This window comes from Falco rusticolus, chromosome 1 (assembly GCF_015220075.1).
Source record: "Falco rusticolus isolate bFalRus1 chromosome 1, bFalRus1.pri, whole genome shotgun sequence".
In the NCBI taxonomy this organism is placed as follows: domain Eukaryota; kingdom Metazoa; phylum Chordata; class Aves; order Falconiformes; family Falconidae; genus Falco; species Falco rusticolus.
The window spans coordinates 123119011-123140689 of NC_051187.1; the positions used below are offsets into that span (position 1 = coordinate 123119011).

Consider the following 21679-nt stretch of genomic DNA (forward strand, 5'->3'; position numbering starts at 1 on the left):
TCCTTCTTGAATAATAAGTCTTGAGTAAGGCACAAGTATTTAATCAGTTTCCTGATGAGATGTATACTGTTCTACTTCTGGAGGCGTGATTTGTTTCCAGTACCTGCCATCACTGGAAAAGATCCCGTTACTTAAAGCCCACTGTCTGTCTGCTGTGGGGGACGTGAGCCACGGCGATGGTCACACACGTCCTTGCCCACAGCAGATGCCACGCAGAGGTCTGAAACTTTTCACTCTGCTTCCTCACGCCACAGCTCAGCTGCCATACTGCCACCTCTGCCACGTAAGCAAGTTACCGAGCCCTGGTCCTTTGAAACTCCAACTTTGAGCTATGCTAGAAATGCACAATGTTTCTTGCAACTCAAAGGCGTGTGGATTTTTGACTAATATTACAAGGCGTGTCTGGTTATATTTAGAAGTAATTCATGTTACTTCACCACATTAAAGAGTAGAAAAGCAGAACAGGCCATACCTGAATGACTGCACCTGCAGTGGCACTTTCTGGCTCTGCTCCCGTAAGCGGCATACATCCTTAGAAGCTTTCCTCATCAATTTCTCAGCGCTTAAACCTTGTTTCTGTTCTTCTTTTGACTGTTCAGCCTGTAAACAGGAAAAATAACTCTGTCTTGCTAATAACGAACAACTACTCATTTCAAAGAAATGACAAGCAAAACACCCGGCAGTGTTAGGTTTACAGTTGGACTCAATGATCTTAAAGGTCTTTTCTAACCTAAATGATTCTAGGAAAATCTCTACAAAGAGTCAGCAAGACAAAAGACTGACATCACAAGCCTAAGCCATGGGTATGAAATAAGGTATCAGAACTAAAAAAAAAATAAATGAAACACATTCCATGCCATCATGGGTGGCTACTAGGTGTTCTAAATTTCGATGAGGCATTTCTTAAGGCTTTAAGTTAGACAATACCTAAATTTGTATGAGTAAATGTCTATCCAAATATCTTTTTAGAACTGGGAGATGGGGATTCTCTTTCCATGTAAAACACTTTTCTATCCTAATGAAAGCTGTCAGGAAAGTTGCCTATGCCTACTCTAAAATGTCAGACAGAAAAACCAGAGAAGGTGTGCTCTCAAAATACACTTTCAAATTTTGTTGAGTTGTTAGCAAAGTTAATATTCGTGAACTTTTGTATTTTTATTCATGACACAACACCTGTTTTGCATGTGAGGCTCACTTCTTTCATCTTCATTGCAGAGGTGTAAAAGACAAGGAAAGCGAACGGACCACCAGCGGTAACTGAGATCAAGGATCTTTCTTGACCTGTTGTGCAGCTACATACCCACCCGTAAGTTACACTATTTCTGTACCTCAGTATTGCTGGCTCTATTACATATGTCTTTACCAAGCACTGCTGTGTCAACAGGACAGTTGCAGTGGTACCATCCACCATTGCAGCGATAGACTGCTATCAAGGGTTGTATTTTGTTTTTTTAAAAAATTTATCAGGGTTTCTGAATGCTAGTAATTGTAACAGCAGACCTTTTATGTGGGCAGTTACCTGGATTTCTTAGGCAAATGTGCACTGTTCATATGCAGATGAGTTCCCTAACCCACCGTTATCACCCCCATCACGTGTGAGATGCAGGGCATGGGCAGTGCAGCACTGTGTGTACGCTTAGTTTAATTTCTAGACTGCAGGGACTGTCAGACAGATGTTATTTACTGCATTCTGAATTTTGCCAGCCATCAGAATTTAATAGAAGCAGTTTACGTTCTGAAATAATTTTTAAAGTTCTTTAGAGGTTAATTTTTGATGCTTAACTTTAGGCACTCAGACTTGAAAAATGTCGGTATGTTACCTCAAAGTTAACACACACATCCAAGCCAGAAATAGCAATCTTCAAACTTGGTTTGTAACTCAGGAGTTCGCGTCTCCAGTTCTGAATTCAACCCAGTAGACTCCCAAACAACAAAACCAACTAATTAAAAAATGTTAGTCCATACTATCAGTTTCATACTGGGTATTCAGAGCGATCTGTTCGCAGCAGGATAGTGGTACCCTCTGTCTGTTGAAATGCACTCCAGTGTTTTATATGAAAGCGTTTCACATGAAAGAGCACCACCCTTTCAAAAAGTCGCTCAAAATCCAGTCAGCTTGTACTGCTGGTTTTTTCAGTCCCCAGCTCCAAAATAGCTAGGATTTAAAAATGAAATTAACTTATAAATACTGTTTTCCTTATTAGTTAGTGAACATAAATTTGCAGGCTGCAACTGGTAGTGCCTTAATTAATTTTACATATGTCACTGGCCATATGTTTTATCAGCTCCCCTAGTTAATATTTATCATCAAAGCACTAAACATACAATATTTCAAAATTTTCTAATTTTATCTTTTCTTTAACTACATATGAGATTCTTGTGACTACCACATTTCAGGTTAACACCATAGATGACTTCTTTGTTTTCATACTCCCTATTACTATGTATTCCTTTCTCTCTTTCTTTTTTTTTTTTTAAATTCCTTTTAATTTTTTAGGATGCTCTCAGAGAAACTTCCATTTCTGCCCAGTGTCTCTAAGAGTGTGCATCTGAGAAGATATGTACATGACCAGGTTTATATTCACATCACGTTCTTTGCATGATTTATAAAGATAGTGAATCCTCCATCTATATGAAATACAGAAAAACACACCGATACATGGGCCATACATTCAATAACTGCCAAAAATCTGGCACTTATCCGCCAAAGCGAAGTGCCAGACAGGAATCTCTGTGTCTGCACTTAGCTTAAGCTGAAACGCTAATTCCTGTCTTGTTCTGCAGTGGTTTTTGTATAGAATAAAGTGAATCTGAAGAAAAACTGTTAACCGCTAAACACCAGAACACTGGAACAAGGATGTATTTGTGGTATTAATGACATAATTACTGATTACCTCTACTTCTCTACTAGCAGATGTACTAATAAAAAATAAGGATGATCTTTACAGACATGTACAGGAATCTTTTTTGGACATACACAAAGAGAAAGTACATCAGAGGACTTGAGGTCTCTGAAAGCTTACTCGCATGGAGATTTAAGACTCAGATATTGAAATACTACATGACTTCCCATAAAAATTCAATCTAAACAAGAGAAATGCTTCTGGTGCACAGAATTACCTACTGTTTTCTGATGTGCAGGTACCAGTGGGTTTTACATACTTGCTGTACTTCGGAAGGTGTGGTGTGGTAGGGAGGGGAGGGAAGGTATGGAGCCTCTGGATTCGGCTGCAAGCAGAGTAACTGCGTGCTAGCAAGCGGCCACTGATTTTCAACATCCCCCACATCTGCGGTTTCATTTTTCACTTGAGACTCTCTCAATTTCTCTGGCACTTCCAGCTGCTGCATTAGTCTGCGCCATTATAATGCCTGCAGGATCTAAAAAATAATCTATGACAATGTTCTCCAGGCTGCTGTGTTTTGCTAACCCAAGAGGAAACACTGACAGCAGAGTACAGCATTCTCAGGGTTGTTTTGCTCCACAGGGTAAGGCTGCAATGACTTTAAGGGCAGAAAAATTTCCAGAAACTTTGTAAGCACTCTTCAAAGGGGTGGAGTGGCTGTGATCATTGTTCTGACTTTTCACTTGGAGAGAAGGACTTAAATGCTGTGCTGCAGCCTGCATATATTTTAGGAATTTATATCATCACAGTGTGTGTTATGGTGTTCATCACTGACACAAGAGACATAAAATATGACAAACCTATCTGCTGCCTTGAAAGAGCCAGCTGAAATAAGAAAGTGCAAATCCAAAGGATTTAAAATGTTACATGTTGCAGAGGCATACTCTATTCCAGTGGGAATAGCTTTAGAGTGGCAGTAGTTTTAAATTAAATAAACAATTAAAAATTATCATTTCTGTCCTGCATCCAGCATTACGTATAAACTACTAAATAAATTTAGCTGTGCTTTTTTAAAAGCTACTCTTTTTATGGGTTAAAACTTAGAAAAATCAAATTCATACAACGGAATCACATGGTAAAAACCCACAAACATTGCGCTGACTTATCCCATTTTGCCCAAGGGTTTTTCGGGATACTTGTCAATGCTCAGCCTAAACTCTGCTAGTATTTTATAGGCATTTTAGAACTCTGCTAGCTATAGGCAACAGCAGATGCCAAGGAACGAGAGACAGGGAGACACAGAGGACAGAACAGGGCATAAACGTAAGAGCTAGGAGCACATACTGGGAAATAGTTTTCTTTCCTAAGGTATCAAACGATCAAGGACTTCTTGAAGTAGGTGATATCATTATGGTTAAAGATCTTGGATGGATTTTTCTTCCATGAATTTATCAAGCTGCTTTTTGAACCTATGCAAACTTGCAGCGCTCAGTGTTCTGTGCAAAACATTTTTACTCTTTCTAAATATTGTGCTACGTTTGCTTGCATTTAACCTGCCACTTCTTCAATTCCATACTTCCCGTATAATAAAACAAAGATTAATTGCTCTCCTCCACCTCACTCATGGTTTTATAGCCTTCAGTTGCAGCTACTTAGCCACTCCTAACATGGAAGCTGTTTCCTCCTTTGACCATCCTTGTTGACCCTACGCAGGTTTTATTATCCACTTTGAGAAGGAGAACCAGAACTGAACAATGTTTAAGCTACAGGCATAATATGTATTTCTATCATAAAACAATGATTTATTTTGTTCCAGCTTCTTTTCATAGTAATTCCTGTCCTATTTGCTTTTTGACATTTGCTGATCACTGCAATGTTTCTGCTGATGTTTTTGTTTCTTGTATCTGGAGCACCTCATTCCTAACATCTAATTCAGAGCTCAGCTTTGTATGTGTAAATATTGGGATCATCCCTTCCCTCCTCTACACAAGGCTATTTACTGACATTCAGCTTTTAAAAAAAACCAAAACAACAAGACCAACAACTATTGCTTACATATTAGGAGGTCCTCTGCACCTTGTTAAAACTGCTTTCCATTTTTATTGCTCTGAATAACTTGGTATCATCAAAACACTAATCTCTATTGACTAGAAATAGCTAAAGAGTACAAATGCCTCTTGGATATCACTAGCAACCTCCCCTCACTGAAAACTGGTGTACACCGACTGATGTAGGTGGGAAGGGAGTTCCAGGGGGCACCTACTTCAACCTCCTGCTCAGCGTAGGTGAAGCCAGAGCCAGATACTCAGGGTCTTGTCCAGTTAGGCTGTGAACATCTCCAGCTGTGGAGGCTGGGCTTTGCGGGGGTTTTTTTGGCTGGTTTTTTTCCTCCCCTAACAACCTCTCTGGGCCCCTATTCCAGTGTATGATCACCCTCACAATTTAAAAAAACAACCTCCCCAAATCATAACAAAACCCCCACAACATCCAGCTTCTTAATGTATCTTGCTGGGATTTTCCACGCTCCAACTTTTCACTGTTGCCTCTCACTCATTCTGTCCTGTTTCTTGTCTTTTATCCACGAGGGCATCCCGTTACCTTATGGCAGTTTAGAGACAGTGCATATATACTCGTATTGTTTTAGAGACCATCGCACAGAGAATAGAAATTGGGTTTCCTTTGCCAAAACTAGAAAAAGTAGGTCCTGCATAAGGAAATGAGCCTTTCCCGTATGCCCCTACCTCTATATGTAACAGTCACTGCCTGTCCCTACCTGTAACAAACATCTTTTGGCTACAAATTCTCTGCATTCTGCAAATCACCTGCCACTGAAGGACAAAAAGCAATATGCATGTCTGTAGAAGTACAGCTAGGACCTGAGAATTTTAAATTAACTTTTAAGTAAATGCTAGTTTACTAGACCACAAGTATTACTCCAAATAACAGAGTTTCTACTCTGAATTACTGAAGTCTTTACAGGGCAGAGAAAAACGCTACCTCAAATTGTAGTTTTAAATGCTGTAGTATTGACCAATAAAGAAATATTATTTACACTACACAATTCAGAGTTGTAATTAGTCAGATGTGAGCTTCTGTAAAAACCTTAAACATGACAGACTGACTAACAAATTTACAGAAAAGGTAAGGAAGGGCATATGTGCATTCACTCACACAGTACCTGCATGCTGCTCATACCTGTTTTTCAGCTTGTTTCAAGAGTTTTTGGAACCGTTCATCCTCTAGCACACACAGGGGAAGGTCTGTCTCTCCTCTGCCTTTCATTTCCTCAAGCTTCTGTTTGAGATCCCGCAAGGCCTGAAGCTCATCATTCAGACGATTCTGTCTTGTGCGTGATGCCTGGAGGTCCAGCTCCAAGTCAAGGGAAGTGCGTATGGGGCACTCTTGCGTAGCTCTTCGCATGATGGGTTGGCAAACAGGCTGAATCATTTGGGAGACAGAACAATAAAAATTAACATCTAGAGAGGCTACTGTAGGGTTTGACATAATACGGTCTGAAAAGCTTGAGTATTTTTTAGTTTTCTTTAACAGAAAGCTGCTATGATGAGACCCAAGTCCAAAAATTCATCTGTTCTAGAATTTTTCTTCAGTCACTAGCTAAAAATAAATGCAAAACTTTCTCCAGCCAGGTGTACAATGATATATTTACAGGTTAAAACTGAAAAAAACTGTTCTGATCCCCAGGATGACACAATGCCTAGAGACCAACACTATACAGACTTCCCCGCAGATTTCAACTAGTTTATGTATTTTTATAAAGATTTGCTTTTTCAAGGCCTAAGCAAACACGTAATGTTACAAGCTCTGTAAACATGCATTTCTTTAGTGTATTTCACATTTTTTACTGTCCTTTTCACAGTGACTTTTCATATGAGTAAGTCAGGCAGGAGAAGCCATCCCAGACTATTCAGTATTTCTTCCTTATGCCAACTGAAATCCTGCTACCCGTTAACAACCCTTCCGCAGAAGTGGGTTTTTAGTTACAACTGAAATGAAAACGTAACTCTCAACTGGCGTAAGAATGAACTTGTCACGGTTTAACCCCAGCCAGCAGCTAAACCACACAGCCGCGTACCCCCCCTCGCCCAGCAGGACAGGGGAGAGGGTCCGAAGGGTAAGCGAGAAAACTCTGGGCTGAGAGAAAGACAGTTTAACGCAACACAAAAAAGGAAGAAAACAAACAAATAAATACATAAAATGCAAATGATGCACAGCACAATTGCTCACCACCCACCGACTGATGCCCAGCCAGTTCCTGAACAGTGGCTCCCCACCAGCTTTCCCCCCAGTTTATCTACACCGAGCACGATGTCATATGGTACGGAGCACCCTCTTGGTCAGCTGGGGTCCCGGCTCTGTCCCCTCCCAACTTCTTGTGCCCCTCCAGCTCTCTCGCTGGCAGGACAGGAGAAGCTGAAAAATCCTTGACTCGGTGTAAACGCTGCTTGGCAACAACTAAAACCACCAGTGTGAAATCGACATTGTTCTCATCCTAAACCCAAACCACAGCGCTGCGCCAGCTACTAGGAAGAAAACTAACTCTACCCCAGCCGAAACCAGGACAGAATTCCATACGAGAGAAGTACAACCTTCCGTCCTTCTGCTACTCAAACACTCTTGGAGAATACTAAATCCCCTTTAAAAGGGCATCTGAATCCTTGCATTTCCACCAAAATTTGCTCAAGACAGCTGTTGCTGATGTTGACCTTTCTGCAGCGTAAGCCATCTTGGGTCACTTCACAGTATTTGGTTTATTTAACCCAGAGCCCTTTGACTACTGTAACAAGCTGAAGTTGAACCGTAAATGCCGTGATGCTGAGCACCAGTGTCTCGCTGCTTGCTTCAGCCACAACTGGAACAACGTAAGCTTTGGTGGGGGGGGACGAAGTAGGACTGAGACCACTGTGTTGAGATTTCAACTTGAAACTACACAGGACTACATGTGGTACGTGCATCGCTTTTGCTGGAACAGTTGAAATGAAGCATATCGTTTAAGTTGTTGTTACTCCTTCTCTCCCCACGCTTTGTTTTAAGCCATATCCAGGTAACGCAGCACGTACCTGCTTAACTCTTAGGCTCCGCCGTTCTGTGGCATTTCTGACAAAGAGCGACTTTTTGGCTAGTGTTGAGCTGTCACTGTCACTTCGATTCAACTGTCAAAATGTACATAACAAACAGCGATATAAGGCATCTTCATATACAAATAAAATCTGTATTGATATAACCAGTTAGAAAACCTCAGTGTTGATATACATGTACGTCACTCTTAATATAAAGTAAACAAATTTTCAAGTAGAATAAGCACCTACTCTAAAATTCTATTCCTAAACCAAGACAACCGTTGATCTTACTAAATGAGTAGTAAGCTGACTCTTTAAGAATGCAAGGAAGGTAACTATAGTTATTAAGTACTGCCAAAATCAGCCTGGCTGCAGATTATAAACTATGGATTTCATTTACCTGGGGCAGGCTTTTAACAAATTTACTACAGGGAAGGTAAATTACTGTAGACATGCACCTGTCCAATAAACAGTATTTTTGTATTATTATTATTATTTGTCACAGGTATAGGTGTGCCTACAGCTTCCTTCAGAAGCACTTCCTGCTTCTCAAAAATACACATCACGGCGCAGCGGTCGTTTCTTCTTAATTATAGCATTAATTCCACATACATCAGTGCAGGCTGACTGTTAGATGCATCAGCATATGTGGTGGTAACCTTCAGAGAGAACAGAAGCATCTATCTGCAGAATATTTATTCCACCTCCTCAGAAAAGGTGAGACAAGGAAGACTCATTCTGCTAATAATTCAACAGCCAGAGCCAGAGCCCCGAAGCATGCTTACACAGAACCGACTGGGAGCTGCGGGAGAGAAATACAACCGCTTGCAGTACGAATACACCTCTCCAGAGACAAATCTGTCTTTTCACCGTGGAGCCACTGCTGGGAGCTCTACCCCTGGATACGCACAGGTGGCTATCAGCACTGATGTTCTTTAAGCACTTTCCAAGGGAGATTTTTCAAAGGCACTAACAGACTTTGGGTCTGTCCTTCAGGCCTCAAAAATCCTCCTGTGTTTTGTAACATCACACGAGTAGGTGCTTTCTTAAAGCTCGGCCATCTCTGCTGAAAAGAGCAGCCGGCGGAGAGCCGGAGCGTATCCAGCGGGTGCTCTCCTCTAAGCGTAGCACCACAAGGCCTGGAAGGCTGGACCCTGTGCGGTGCCAGCTGGGGACTGGGACTGGGGAGACCCGCGCCGTTCAGCCCTCTCCGTGGCCTCGGCTGCAGCTGCGGCGCTCACCCCTGAGCCCCGGCGGCAGGCTGCCAGCAGTTCGGAAACGGCAAGAGATGCATCCGTGCAAACGTGGGTTTCTCCTAGGGTGCTTTACTCCCAGGCAGTACTGTACGCAATGAGAACGAGAAAGAATGGTTTACTCCGTTTCATTAAGATTCTGGCTTCTGGCAGCAGGTCCATAGCAATGGTCAAAGCTACAAAAGCCCAGTGCCCTTCCAGATGCAAAAACCTCAGGAGTTTATACTCACTAAACTGTCAGAGCAACCTCTACAGACAGTAAGCTAAGGCTTTTTTTTTTTTTTGCCAATACAACTGATTTCCAGTGCACAGGAATGAAGATGAAGGCTAGGTTTTGAATTCTGCCAATAATCTATCCAAGTTACGTAAAGATTGTTTCAAAACGATCTGCTGTGTTTCATTCTGAAGGGTGTATGGAATAGCTATTTAAGTATGTAGCTACTGACTATAGAATATTTCTTTTTAGGCCAATAAGAATCACAGAGAAGTTCTCAACTTTAATGTTCCCAAATGATGAAGGCAACCACTCTCTATTTGAGCTGGAGAAGAATTAAAGCACGAGTATTATTTTTTTAACAAAGTCACACTTGTGTGAGTAACTGTAGAAACTAAAGATCAAAATAAACTACCTTTTCTAGGGGGCCTGTAAGTATAAAATCTACAGAGCTGGTAATGCATGCTTAAATCTTTAAACACATGATTTTCACAGTTTAGCAGGAACTAGGCTAACAATGTAAATAGATTTTTCTTTTTTTTGCCCCTCGCTACCATAGATCTGGAAAGACTGGAGAACTTTGTTGCCACAGCCATGTTTAAAACTCAGCCCCTAGGCAGCGCTCACACATCTTTCAAAGATGTAATTCCGACAGGATTTGGGCTGCCCAGGTCAAAAACCAGTTGAGATACAAAATGAGATTTAAAATTGATGACCGAGCTCTTTCCACGCTGTTACCTTTAAACGGTTACATTATTAAAATATGGTAATGCAACAGCAGTTTACAGTGAACTCTATTCTATGTTTTAACAAATTATTTTGCTGTGTGAGAGCTGTAGTTGCTGACATGGAGGGAAATGCACGTTTTGCAGACAGCCAGCACAGGCACCTGTGTTACTTCTTTCCAACAGGATATATTTTTGCCCTAGCCAAGATGTTTTGCAAGAGTACACAACTCTGCTGAAAGTCAATTCTACTATGCATCAGGTCAGTTAGGGAAAGAAAGGATCTAGAGAAAGCACAGGCTCTGCCTCTCGCGGAGAAAATTGGTACATGACTCACTGTCATTAATGCATCATTCCCAAGAAGTTAAATGACTCTTTAGTTAATAGCTCTTCGTTCCAAGTGTTTTTCCTCTTACCCTACAGATGTATTGGTTCCGCTCGCCTGGAGAGAAGGTTTGTGAGCGCACTATCATGCTGTTCCTGACAAAGGGACGCTGTCTTGAGCTCCAGCTGGCTCTGTCCTTGGGTCGGACTGTTGCGTTCTTGTTAACAGATTCCTCAGTGTTAGTCTCTTTATCAACCTAAGAAAAATAATTTAGTTTATAAGAACTACTATACCCAGACACATGCCACCACATAGTTTTTGTGCCTTTGGATTTTACGAGCGTTTTTGTTACCTTGTGGCAGATGGAAAACCAGCAGCAGCAAAAAGCATCTTGTACATACAGAGAAGCTATGCTAAGGAAATAAACACAGAATTCCCAAAATGCTTAACTGTGTGGAAAGTCTTTGAAGGTCATCTCTGTATCCAGGAAAGCCAAACCAAAGCTTTTGCAGAAAGGCCTTTGTTGCCCTGCAAATGTCCTGATGCAACCACAGTGCAACAAGTGTTTTGCTTTGCCATTTGCAGGCATTATTATTGTAGTTACGCGTTTAGATTTATTTTGAGAACAGCAAGGTTCTGCGATGCTCCAGGTGGTGCCTGTGCACACGGAAAGGGGCAGCTGGGAAGCGTACATTGCCCAGGTTCTTCCACGCATACCATCGTGCAGCCCCCAGGCCCCAGCAGCAGGGCTGCTTTATGGCAATCTGCAGAGCTGCACCAGCCTTGTGAACCCAGGGAAAAGACATTTTGCTAGCTGCTGGCCCTCGGAACGGCCTGCTGCCTACTACAGGTGCCCCACACATGCCACGGGGAGCCTCAGGGGCCGACACCCCCATGGGTGGCGCAGCCTGTGCTTGCTTACATGCAGCAATCACCTCGACAGCTGCGCTAGAGCAAGCACCGCGGCAGCTGGCACATCTGATGTAACTGATGTGCACTGGGGCATTTTCTTCAACTTGGGTAATTTAAGGAGGTTCACGGTTTTCAATGTGCAGGTGATAAATGCAACGACCTAAATAGCACGAGTGCAGCCCTGAGAGGACCTGGCACACGGAGATCTACGCTGTGGCTGGCTCTCCAACGAGGTCTGCTATGTCTTTCACTCACTGTCCAGATCATCCAGCCCAGGCTTAGCAAAACGCCTGTGTGCGTGCCTAACCTTCAGACGTTGTCCTTGGTGGCTCCCCTTGCTGCGTTAGGGCTTTGATCTGTATTTGCTTGCTACCCAGCAGACTGTCAGTCCTTTTATACCATGACCTTAGCTCATTTGGCATCTTGCCACATTAATTGGAAGTTAATTACAGTTTCCAGCAAGTCCACTGAGGTGTTGAACTTCTGTATCGTCACAAACTTGAAGGAACGAGATGTCATTCTTTGCCTTTTTACCTTTGCTATTTTACAGAACCTGTGGGTTTAATGCATGCAAGAGTGTTTTCATTAAGATGCAGAAAGGTGGTTTCAAATCTTTATTTCTAGAGTGTTACCACGTTAGGGATACGTTTACTAAAAACTTACTAGAAGTGCTTTCAGAAGGGTGGAATATAATTTAAAGCAAACAGTTAACAAGAACATGGGATTAGAATTTATGTACAGCGTGTGGGTAGTTCTACAGTACACTGTTTGATACACATTTTGGAATTTTCTATGATTAAACTTTCCTCCTCTGCTAAGCCAGTTTTTGTATTTCACACCCTAAAATAAAGAGAAGAAACAAGCAAATCCCCTCACTGGTTTAAAGATCTTGACCCCTGTTCTATCTTCCCCCCTGTTTATCAGATGAATCAGGAAAAAAGAGGAAACAACAAAACAGATGTGCAAAAATGTTTTAAGTATGTACCGGTTGATGCTACTGAACTGCACTTGTGTTTTGAATATTCTCCCTACGCAACAAAAAAAAAAAGTGAAGAAACACATTTTTAGTTAATTGTCTTTGACTTGGGAGTTCTGCCTAGCGTGTCTGCTAAGTGTCCTCTTTGTAGTTCAGAACTGACCGCCCCGATTTCATTAAAGTCCATACTGACAAGTGTGCAGCCCGTGTGTGCGTGGCCAAGGCCATGCAGCAGTATTCTGCATTAACTGCTTAAAACCAGACCTGCGGACGCAGTAAGATACCGTAGGAACGCGCGTTTTAAGGTATTCACCAGTGTTCGCATTACAGCAGCTTGCTGGCTTCCTTGGGCCTCGTCACTGGGCTCTCCGTCCTTCTCTTGATCCATTTCTGGTGCGTCAGCGAGTAACCCCAAGTCCTCAGCACAGCTGCCTTCTGCTGCCAGCTTGATGCCATCTTCCTCTTCATCCACAATTTCATCAGAGGCTTCTGCGAGCATTTCTAACCTATACGAACAGAAGCAGCCCACGTTTATTCTTAAAACTGAAAACACCCACCAGAGGAAGACTTCAGAAGGCCTAGGCCTTCACCCAGCATAACGTATGCGTTTTCCTGACAGGGCAAACACGAGTATCACCCAAACGCTTCCGTTAAGTTCTTGTGAAGCACACTTCATTATATGCTCCAGTAAACCCCAGCAAGCTCTGCTACCTTCAAGGTCATTACGACAACACTGCACTATGTTCAGTAGCTGAAGGTTGACAATGTTGAAGGACTTGGGTTGCAATAAATCCATAAAAGAAATGAGCAAGACTCCCCTTCCACCATAATAAAGCATGCATTCATTTCTACGCTGCAGCTAAGAAATTGCACAGGAACAGTACTCAACACAGCAATTTAGTAAGAAATCTGTTTCTTGAGAAAGCTCACAACTCCTTCAAAAACAAGACCATCACTGGAAGCACACACACTGACTCTGCAGCCTTCCTCAAATCCTATTAGTTGCTTATTATAGTTAATGCAACTAATGTTTGCTACAAGACATTCTGGTACGCTTCCAGCAGCTCGGCCTCCTCAAGTGGTTTCACTGGAAGATGTATACGGAATGCAGGAGCATCAACAGTAGGAGTTAACAGAGCAGCCAAGACACTTGTCAACCTAAAAGAAGGTGACTGAATTGACCACACAAGGGAACAAGACCTCACCCCAGTTCCAGTGGTGGTGAGGCACTGGCCCAGGCTGCCCAGAGCAGCTGTGGGTGCCCCATCCCTGGCAGCGTTCCAGACCAGGCTGGATGGGGCTGGGAGCAGCCTGGGCTGGTGGGAGGTGCCCCTGCACATGGCAGGGGGTTGGAACTAGACAATCTTTAAAGGTCCCTTCCAGCCCAAACCATTCTATGTGCTTATGAACTCCTTCAAAAGTACAGCTCTTTCATTTGTCTAAGAATAGGAGGAATAAGTGGAATCATTCAGGCATGAACAGAGAGGGAGGAGAAGTGGCTTTACCAGTCTTCCTCAGAGCCCCTTTGCTCTTGCTCCTCCTCCTCCTCGTCTTCAGCCAGCTCTTGTTCTACTGCTTCCAGCTCAGCAGATGTCCTCTCTAGCAGAGCTGACACAGCATCCTGCTCACAAAAGAGATGAAAACAGAATTGAGTGATACACAACACAGAGAAAAAAACCCCAAACAACTCTTGCAAGAGCTGCATTACCCTGCTGGTCCCCGACACCAGCAAAAACATGACTCAGCTCACAAGTATAAGGGGTTTGAACTGTCAATGCATAGCACATTAACTGATTGTTCTCTGTCAAAAATAGATTGTTTGTAAAACAATACTGCAATCAGATATGCTCCTGTCATCCTTTAACGTCTAGTCTCTCCTCATACTTCTAATATCCCTATGTAATAAAATGTTGGTTCTTAAAAGTTACATTTTTTAACATCGTTCTTTTAAGAAGGTGTTGCATACTTGAAGCCACTGCACTGAAAATGCTAAGTATGCAAATTCAAATAATTAATAAATAGCAATTTTTAATGTGTGCTTATGAAAATAAATGGAAAAATTAAGGAAGCTCTTCAATAACATTCTTTCTAAAGTGAAACACAGCTTAAGCATTTCAAATTAGGGTGCAGTTTTGAATCCCACTAAGCAGCATCAGCCCTATCCATACCTGCTAACAAATCCGGACCCACTCAGGCACAAAGTCACTACAGGCAGAAGCGCCTGCAAGACAACAGGGCTTGGGACCTTCAAGGGAGGACAATTCATTTATTCAAATAACCACAGGGCAATGGCACAATTAGAATCTGTGGCTTTTTTCTTGCTATTACAGTAATAGCTGACACATTGCTCACCAAGTCCAAAGAGTCCAGTGACTGCTTGGTTAAGAGAAACACGGATTCTTCATTTTGTTCGGTTTTTTTGCCAGGAATTTGCTTGCAAGGCAACAGGTTGTACCACAGAGTACAAATCTCATCAGAAAACGATAAATCTGCCAGACTGATCTGAGTCCCAGCCTGCACAAAATAAGAAGGGGGAAGAAAATTGTTTAAATTTGTTTTATTTCCTGCAGAACAGCTGAAAACAAATTCTACAATATTTATCATGTAAAATAGGCAGCGCGAATTTGACATGAATCTTAATTCCCTTTTTAACTGGACAGTTTTCTATTTCCCTAGTTAAAATAAATAGAAGTACATGGAAAGCTCCTTCATATTGCCTGTTCTGCCATCCTTTATTTCAGCCTGCAGAATTTCTCCCCACATGCACACACCCCTAACCCTCTACATCACTGTAACGCACGTGTCTGCTTCCTACAGCATCCAATAATGAAAAACCGTGTCAATGAAACCTGCAGCATCAACTCATGGAGCAGCAAGTTTCAGTCAATTTTTCAGTGGTTCCACCACAAAAATCATCAATACAGCAAACAATAACAGATGACCTTGTTTGCTCTAACCAGTGAAGAAGCAGATGAAAAGTCAGGAAAGAGATTAAGAAACCTTTTCGTCTGGACAAGCACTGATATCCACCGAGTTGGCACTGGGGGAAAAGTTATGAAGTACTTGTGTTGGGGCTGTGCCTCGGAGATTAAAATACTCTGTTCTTTGGCAAAGCAAATGGTCTTCACAGCTACCGGGCTGCGCAGGTGGCTGCTGTCAAGACTCTGGTCATGTTGCCCAGGGCTTTCTGCTGGGGGTGGGACTCCCAGCTCTTTCTTTTGGCCTTGGGATTAACCCATATGTGGTTAACCACAGTTAACCCAGTGGTGGGGTTTTTTGTTGTTGAGGTTTTTCCTTCACCTTTGCAGCCTGCATTCTGTTGCATTTTTGTTCTACTGCCCTTCCCTTACCTGAGGGGAAAACCCTTACCTATTGAAAAAGGCCAACGTATTCCCCAGGAATTAACTTCTACGTTTTTGAACGTGAGAGGCTGTTCCCGGTAGTTGGAGTTGATGAAAACCCCACCAGATTCCAGCATCTCTTCAGGGTGTTGTAACTAAAAATCTCACTGTGCTAAGGCAACTCATGGTAAAAGACTAAACTGAGTTGTACCAGACCACGCAAAAGCAATGTGAATGTAAATGAAGCATCGCTAATTAGGTGATGACTACAATTAACAAAATCTAAAAAGTGCTGGTTTCCAATAGGCTGGTCTAGAATGTCATGCCTTTTTATCATTTCTATAGATCATAAAACCTAAAAAGTTCAATATCATATAATTCCAGCAATGTGTAAAAATGTAATTTGGTTTGTTCTTTGTGACAAGTTGTGCCAATAAAGGTTTGGTTTGGTTTTTTTTTTTTGACATACTATGGCTCTCATTCACCTTTTACTTTAAATTCTAGGGTTAGAGTAACATTGCAATGCAGTTTATGGGTTTTTTAATACATAAAACTGTAAAGATGGAATAGAAATCTGTAATTAAAGGGTGAAGTTAATGCAGCGTTAGAAGTATCAAAACACCTCCTTGAAAGTTCCATCCAGGATTAGATTCTGCATCAGGAATTTCAGAGAAAGGTGGTATTAAGTACTAAGCGACAACCAAGCTACGCTTCAGTTTGTCTCCAAGTACTGTGGAATTTTAGTGCCTTGACCATCCAGAGGGGACATCACAAACAAATGCATGCCCAAAGGTGTCAGAAATAAAACTGCATACCAAGCATTCCTCCCGACGACTTCTACCGACGGCACAAACGTCTACTCTCAGCGTCTTCTGTAGCAGCGTGACTTGGGAAATGGCCACTCTGAGTATCTCATTGAACAATATGGTTTCCATGGCAGGATGAACTTTTGTGCGGAACAGACAGCTGATATCAGTTGAGGATGGAAGTACTGCTACTCTAATATACCTGCCAGAAACAAAACCAAAAACTTCACCTGTATTTAAACTGTCACTTGCTGGTGATGCATTACAGAAGTTGACCCCATCAGCTACAGGACTGCACGGCAGGAAAATGAAACAGCAACAAATTAGAGGTGGAACGGAAAAGGGCTGAAAAAGAGAAGTGAGAAACTCCTCCTCCTCCTGCAGAAACATTTCCCAAAAAGAAATTTCTGTGCCTGGAAGGTAGTAGCAAGAGGGATAGCTATTTCTGTCTCTATCCAAATTTACCCTCCGGTTTAGTACTGTGAACGCTGAAGATCATGTCACAGATGGGAGGAAACACGATCTTCATGTTAATTAAAAAAATGAGAAAAATTTGGGTGGATGTAAAAATTAAACTCTTCGAACGATGCGAGCAGCACTGAGAAGAATTGATGTCTCAATCTTTTCAAGAAACAAACAGAACAAAACCTCCAAAGAAACCAGAAAACTGAGGAAGATGAGGAAGAAAATAGCTACGGCCACAGCTGCTTAAGATCAGTTTGTAATATATTAAGTGAGATTCAGCAGAATGCATCTTGCAAGCCTAAGTCTAAGCACAGGGAATAACTTTAAATTATTATGCAGCTGCATTCTTTTAATGGGACGAATATGAACGGATATTATGCGGATAAAGGTAATACTAGCTAACTTGCAGGTCTCACTTTAGCTGGAGCTTGATAGAGTAAAGACGTTCCTAATGCAATTTGTAATGTTATTTACCTACTGCACAGCTTCTCATACACGTGAACGAGCACAGTAATTGTTTTACATCTTTTCAGTGCCTATGCATTAGTCTATTTCTGGTATTTGCTTTAAATATAATTGACATTCACTACAGAATGCGATGAAGCTAGCTAAAAGCAAGAAGAGAAAGTGGGCCAAGGAAAATTATTCTGGAAAGAAACGCGTTCTCCCCCAAATTATAGTACTATTGCTATATTTTCTGGTAATGACTTTGTACATACTGTTATTATTATTAAAAACTTAGTTTTACATTAATCAAACCAGGTCTGTGAGGTATAGATTAATAAATTAATAAATCAGGTCGGTGAGAAATTTGATTTTGTTCTTTGAATTTGGGCATAGCCTTTAAGTCCCCAATTATGTCGAGCTTCTTAGGAGAAAGAATAAGAATTGTTTGGTTTGCAGGTATAACCTGGATCGCGGGTACCCAGCCCTGACAGACCAATCCCACAGTGAGTGGTAGTGTCACGTAATTCCCGTAACGCTGCTGCCGTGTTCACATCAATGTAGGTGAGCCATTTGCATGGTCTACTGAAAACAGCCATTTATATAGCTTAAGCAATTAGGAAACATTTAGAAAAGAGGTAGGAATAGAAGAGAAAGTATATTAAAAGTATGTTTAAAAAGTGGTTCATTGGACCTTTCTTTTAATAACTGTTAGCCAATTTATCAGCATCAGGCCAGAATGAAGGAACTAAAAGACAAATTGTTCACTGGCTTTGTTTTACAAGAGTGCTTACTTTCATTTTAATTAAAAAAGTTAAAGTGTCAACCAATGCCTCAGATTTTGCTGTGGCAAACCTGTGACTTCTAAACCGATGAAAAAATGATCTTGACACAAATAATTAGTATTCAGCTAGGCTCTACCTACTCTCGAAGTGAACAGCTTTTACAAACAGCATGGAAACAGGTATCAATCAGTACGACCTCATGTCAGATCTATTCCTCTGTGTGTGAAGGTTCCATACGGTACTAATCTATCCAATTTGATGGTCTAGAAAATACAGTTATAACATAGCATCGCTTTCCAGACCCAATTTTTACCATTTTACGTATCTGTGCAGTATATACATATATGTACACAATGGCAAGTGACAGAAGAAATGCTGCTTGAAAGGTCCTTCCTTTACCCTGTCCCTTCTCCTCCTTGTTTTGCGTAGCTCTAGTTTTATTAAACCTTTTTAGCAGCAGCAGGTCCGGACTTCTGCACTGAAGGCACTTGACTACTAATTACAACTTCATTCTTTAATTCCTAAAAAGATGCCAGCTATGACCTACCTTTATCTTACTGAACATTTTGTTTACCTTTTTTTTTTTTTTTTAATATGTTCTACATCATCTACTTTTCCTCTCAGTTGTGTCAAACTATTCTTCTACAGTTTTTCTCTGTTCTTGCTAGTTCTCATGCTAGTGAACTTGGAAGGTCAGCAGGGGGAAGACGGAGGTCAGAGAAGGAAGAATGGTAGTAGATAACCGTTTGCTATTAAAACCAAACAAAAACAAATGGAAAAATCCAGCTACCACCCAGACCTGTATTTCTATACATCCTTTCCATATTCAGTGGCCTCCTATTGAGCTGCCAATCAAATTCAAGGTGACGGGGTCGGGGGGGGGGGGGGGGAAGGGAAGCAGCAAGAAAACCAAATTTTCCAAGGATCAATTATGTTCTACCGTAATCTTATTAAGCTTCTCAATAGTTTAAGAAACCTTTCCAATCTGCAAAAAAGCTCACTGAAGTACAAGGTCCCCAAGGAGCCAGGGCAAGCTGCACTGACTTGTACAGATGAGAGGTTGGATTAGAGTCTCAGCGGTAACGTTCTCTTATTCAGACATTTGTGTTCATTTCCTACATACGATTTCCACTGTAATTACTTTTAGACCTTTCCTGTTGGTCCAATTCAACACAAGAGCCAATTCTGAACAGACCTCCAAGCCGCAGTTGTTAGGGATGGCGTATCTCAGTGTGGCTGTGCTTGTCCACTTGCAATTTATCAAATTACTTCTTAGCTTTAAAAGATTGCTTAAAAGACACGTACCTATTTAAACTTCATTTTACATCAAAATGCCACAAAAATGTAAAAAGGTGACGTTCTGAGTTGAAAGAATGGCAAAGTATCCATGTTTTTAGTAACTACAGAATAGCTGTTTTGCGCTCACAAAGCTACAGAACGTTTAAAAACTCTAAACAAAGCATTATTTTAAAAAATCCTTTCTGTTCCACTTTAGTGGAATATACAAGTTTCCTGATAACTTTTTTCTCTTGCAGCGTTGCTGGATTATGTAGAAGTATTACTACAGTTTGAAAAGTGTTATACATATTTCAGTGCTGTTAAGCATTAAATCAACCCATTCCTTTGGAGAATTTGTACATTTATTATTATACGCTCCTATTTCAACACTACTGCTCAGTGATTGTTTGACTTACACTCTAGAGCCAAGGGGGACAGAAAACGCTGGGAGATTTCTGAGCTGTACGACGATGATCACAAAACTTGAATTGCTGTGGTCGTATCTGTTAAAGAAAGGACAACATGAGGGAAGTTTACTATTCGCATTTATGTATGAACAGATATATTCCCTCTGCTGGTCACTTACCTGAGTCCTATTTGTACCTGGGCAGTCTCTAGAGTTGTTGCATCATCCTCACTATATACAGTGTCCTCGGTTTCATTTGGTCTAGGGCAAACAGGCAAATACTCAGATTTAGAAAAATTAATAGTTCGCTTTCGGCAATAATTCAGGCATGTGTACACAGGATGTATATAGATCCTCCTAAACAGGCTGATTTAATTACAGTGTGCACTCCAAACGAGAATTTCAGAGCCCAGACAATAGCAATGCCTGTTTTAGGGACAGTCGCTGCCTGGATGGTTTGGCAACTCCAGCAATGCATCGGAAAGGCCTCGGGACGATTAATGAAGCAGGCCAGGCTAACAGGCAACAGAAAAACCCATGACATCTTCCTATACATACTTAGTACTTCTTTATCCCCCGAATACGAAACTGGAAATTAAAATTTGTCATAAACATCAGGCCACATGTGACACGGCTTTGGAGAATATTTGAGAAGCAGCAGCTCTGTAAAATAAATAGGCTTCTGTGCAAGCAAGAAGCATCTTTCCTCTGAGTCTGTTTCCAGAAGTATTCAAAGAACCAAAGGAACTCAAGCCTTGCAGCTGAGGAGCGACTCTAGCATTGAACGGAATTGCACAGAATCCATGTGGCAAAATAATTCCAGTCATTTTCTGGGAGGTTTGAGCGAGGATGTGGTATTAATGTGTTTCATTGATTTTTAAAACTAGACTGTTGGGATCAATAAACAAGATCAAGATAGAAAATGCCGAGGTAGGAAGTGTGGAGAATGACACAGACATCCCAGAAGACACGGCAGCATTATCTTAAGACTGCATTTAGGGGTTTGCTTTTTACTATTCATTTCCTCTCTGACAGCTAATTTGATAGGGTGAATTTATTTCCTCCCCTGCCTTAAATTACTCAATACAAAGGACTGGCCCATACAGCAGAAATCACTGACTGTAACTTTAGGAGTACACTGACAAGTGGGAAGTCATTCCATACACAGTGCTCGTAAAAACACTTTTACTAAACATAAGCGAGTCACACATAGGCACTCATTACCTCTTCACTACTTCCTGCTCTGTAATAATGAAGAGTACCCACACCTGGAGCTACCACGGAATAAAAAGAGCCTGTAAATCTTAGCTTGTACAAATGGCAATAGTTTCCTTTTGTACACAGGCTCAGGGGATGCAACTGTTGTCTTTCCTCTTTTCCTGAGTAATTACAGGAAGACAACAGGAACTTGTTCTGCTTTCCACCCATCCCACCACCTGCAGTCGCTGGAGGACAGCCAAAGACTTGCTCCACAGAACATCCACAGCTTTTGGTCCAATGTCTGTTCATTTCTATCCACTGGACTTGTAACTAGAGCAAAGACTAAGTTTTTGCTCACAGTGGCTCAGAACTGAAACAAAATGGAAAGGCAATAATGCTTATTGAACGAAAATACAGTCACAGCCACTCAGTCAAGTGAAGGTTGAGTTTTTAAATAGATGGGAATTTATTTCAGCCTAAGAAGTTGCATTAAGTCTAACTTAAGACTTGGAGTGAACTAACACTAGGATTCAGAGTTCAGGGTGAAATACGGGTCCATGACCTAAGGTCAGATTGAATGGGTGTTGTATCACTTCAGGAGACGTCCCTTTTGTATTTGAGCTTCTTT

The 21679-nt window shown here is 41.5% G+C and overlaps 1 protein-coding gene across 6 annotated transcripts in view; it reads right to left on the reverse strand.

Moving 5' to 3' along the window:
- Nucleotides 1–21679, reverse strand: part of WWC2 (WW and C2 domain containing 2) — a 104788-nt gene that overhangs the window by 4200 nt on the left and 78909 nt on the right. For 5 of the 6 annotated variants that reach the window (XM_037399014.1, XM_037399060.1, XM_037399053.1 and 2 more), the window contains exons 13-22: nt 20032–20112; nt 19862–19948; nt 16483–16675; nt 14679–14840; nt 13832–13947; nt 12640–12832; nt 10530–10694; nt 7922–8014; nt 6039–6281; nt 473–600 (exon numbers count right to left, since the gene is read on the reverse strand). In XM_037399014.1, the coding sequence (XP_037254911.1) occupies nt 473–600; nt 6039–6281; nt 7922–8014; nt 10530–10694; nt 12640–12832; nt 13832–13947; nt 14679–14840; nt 16483–16675; nt 19862–19948; nt 20032–20112 (1461 nt within the window). The remainder of the gene's footprint in view (nt 1–472; nt 601–6038; nt 6282–7921; nt 8015–10529; nt 10695–12639; nt 12833–13831; nt 13948–14678; nt 14841–16482; nt 16676–19861; nt 19949–20031; nt 20113–21679) is intronic. The other variant, XM_037399024.1, reaches the window with a different exon arrangement.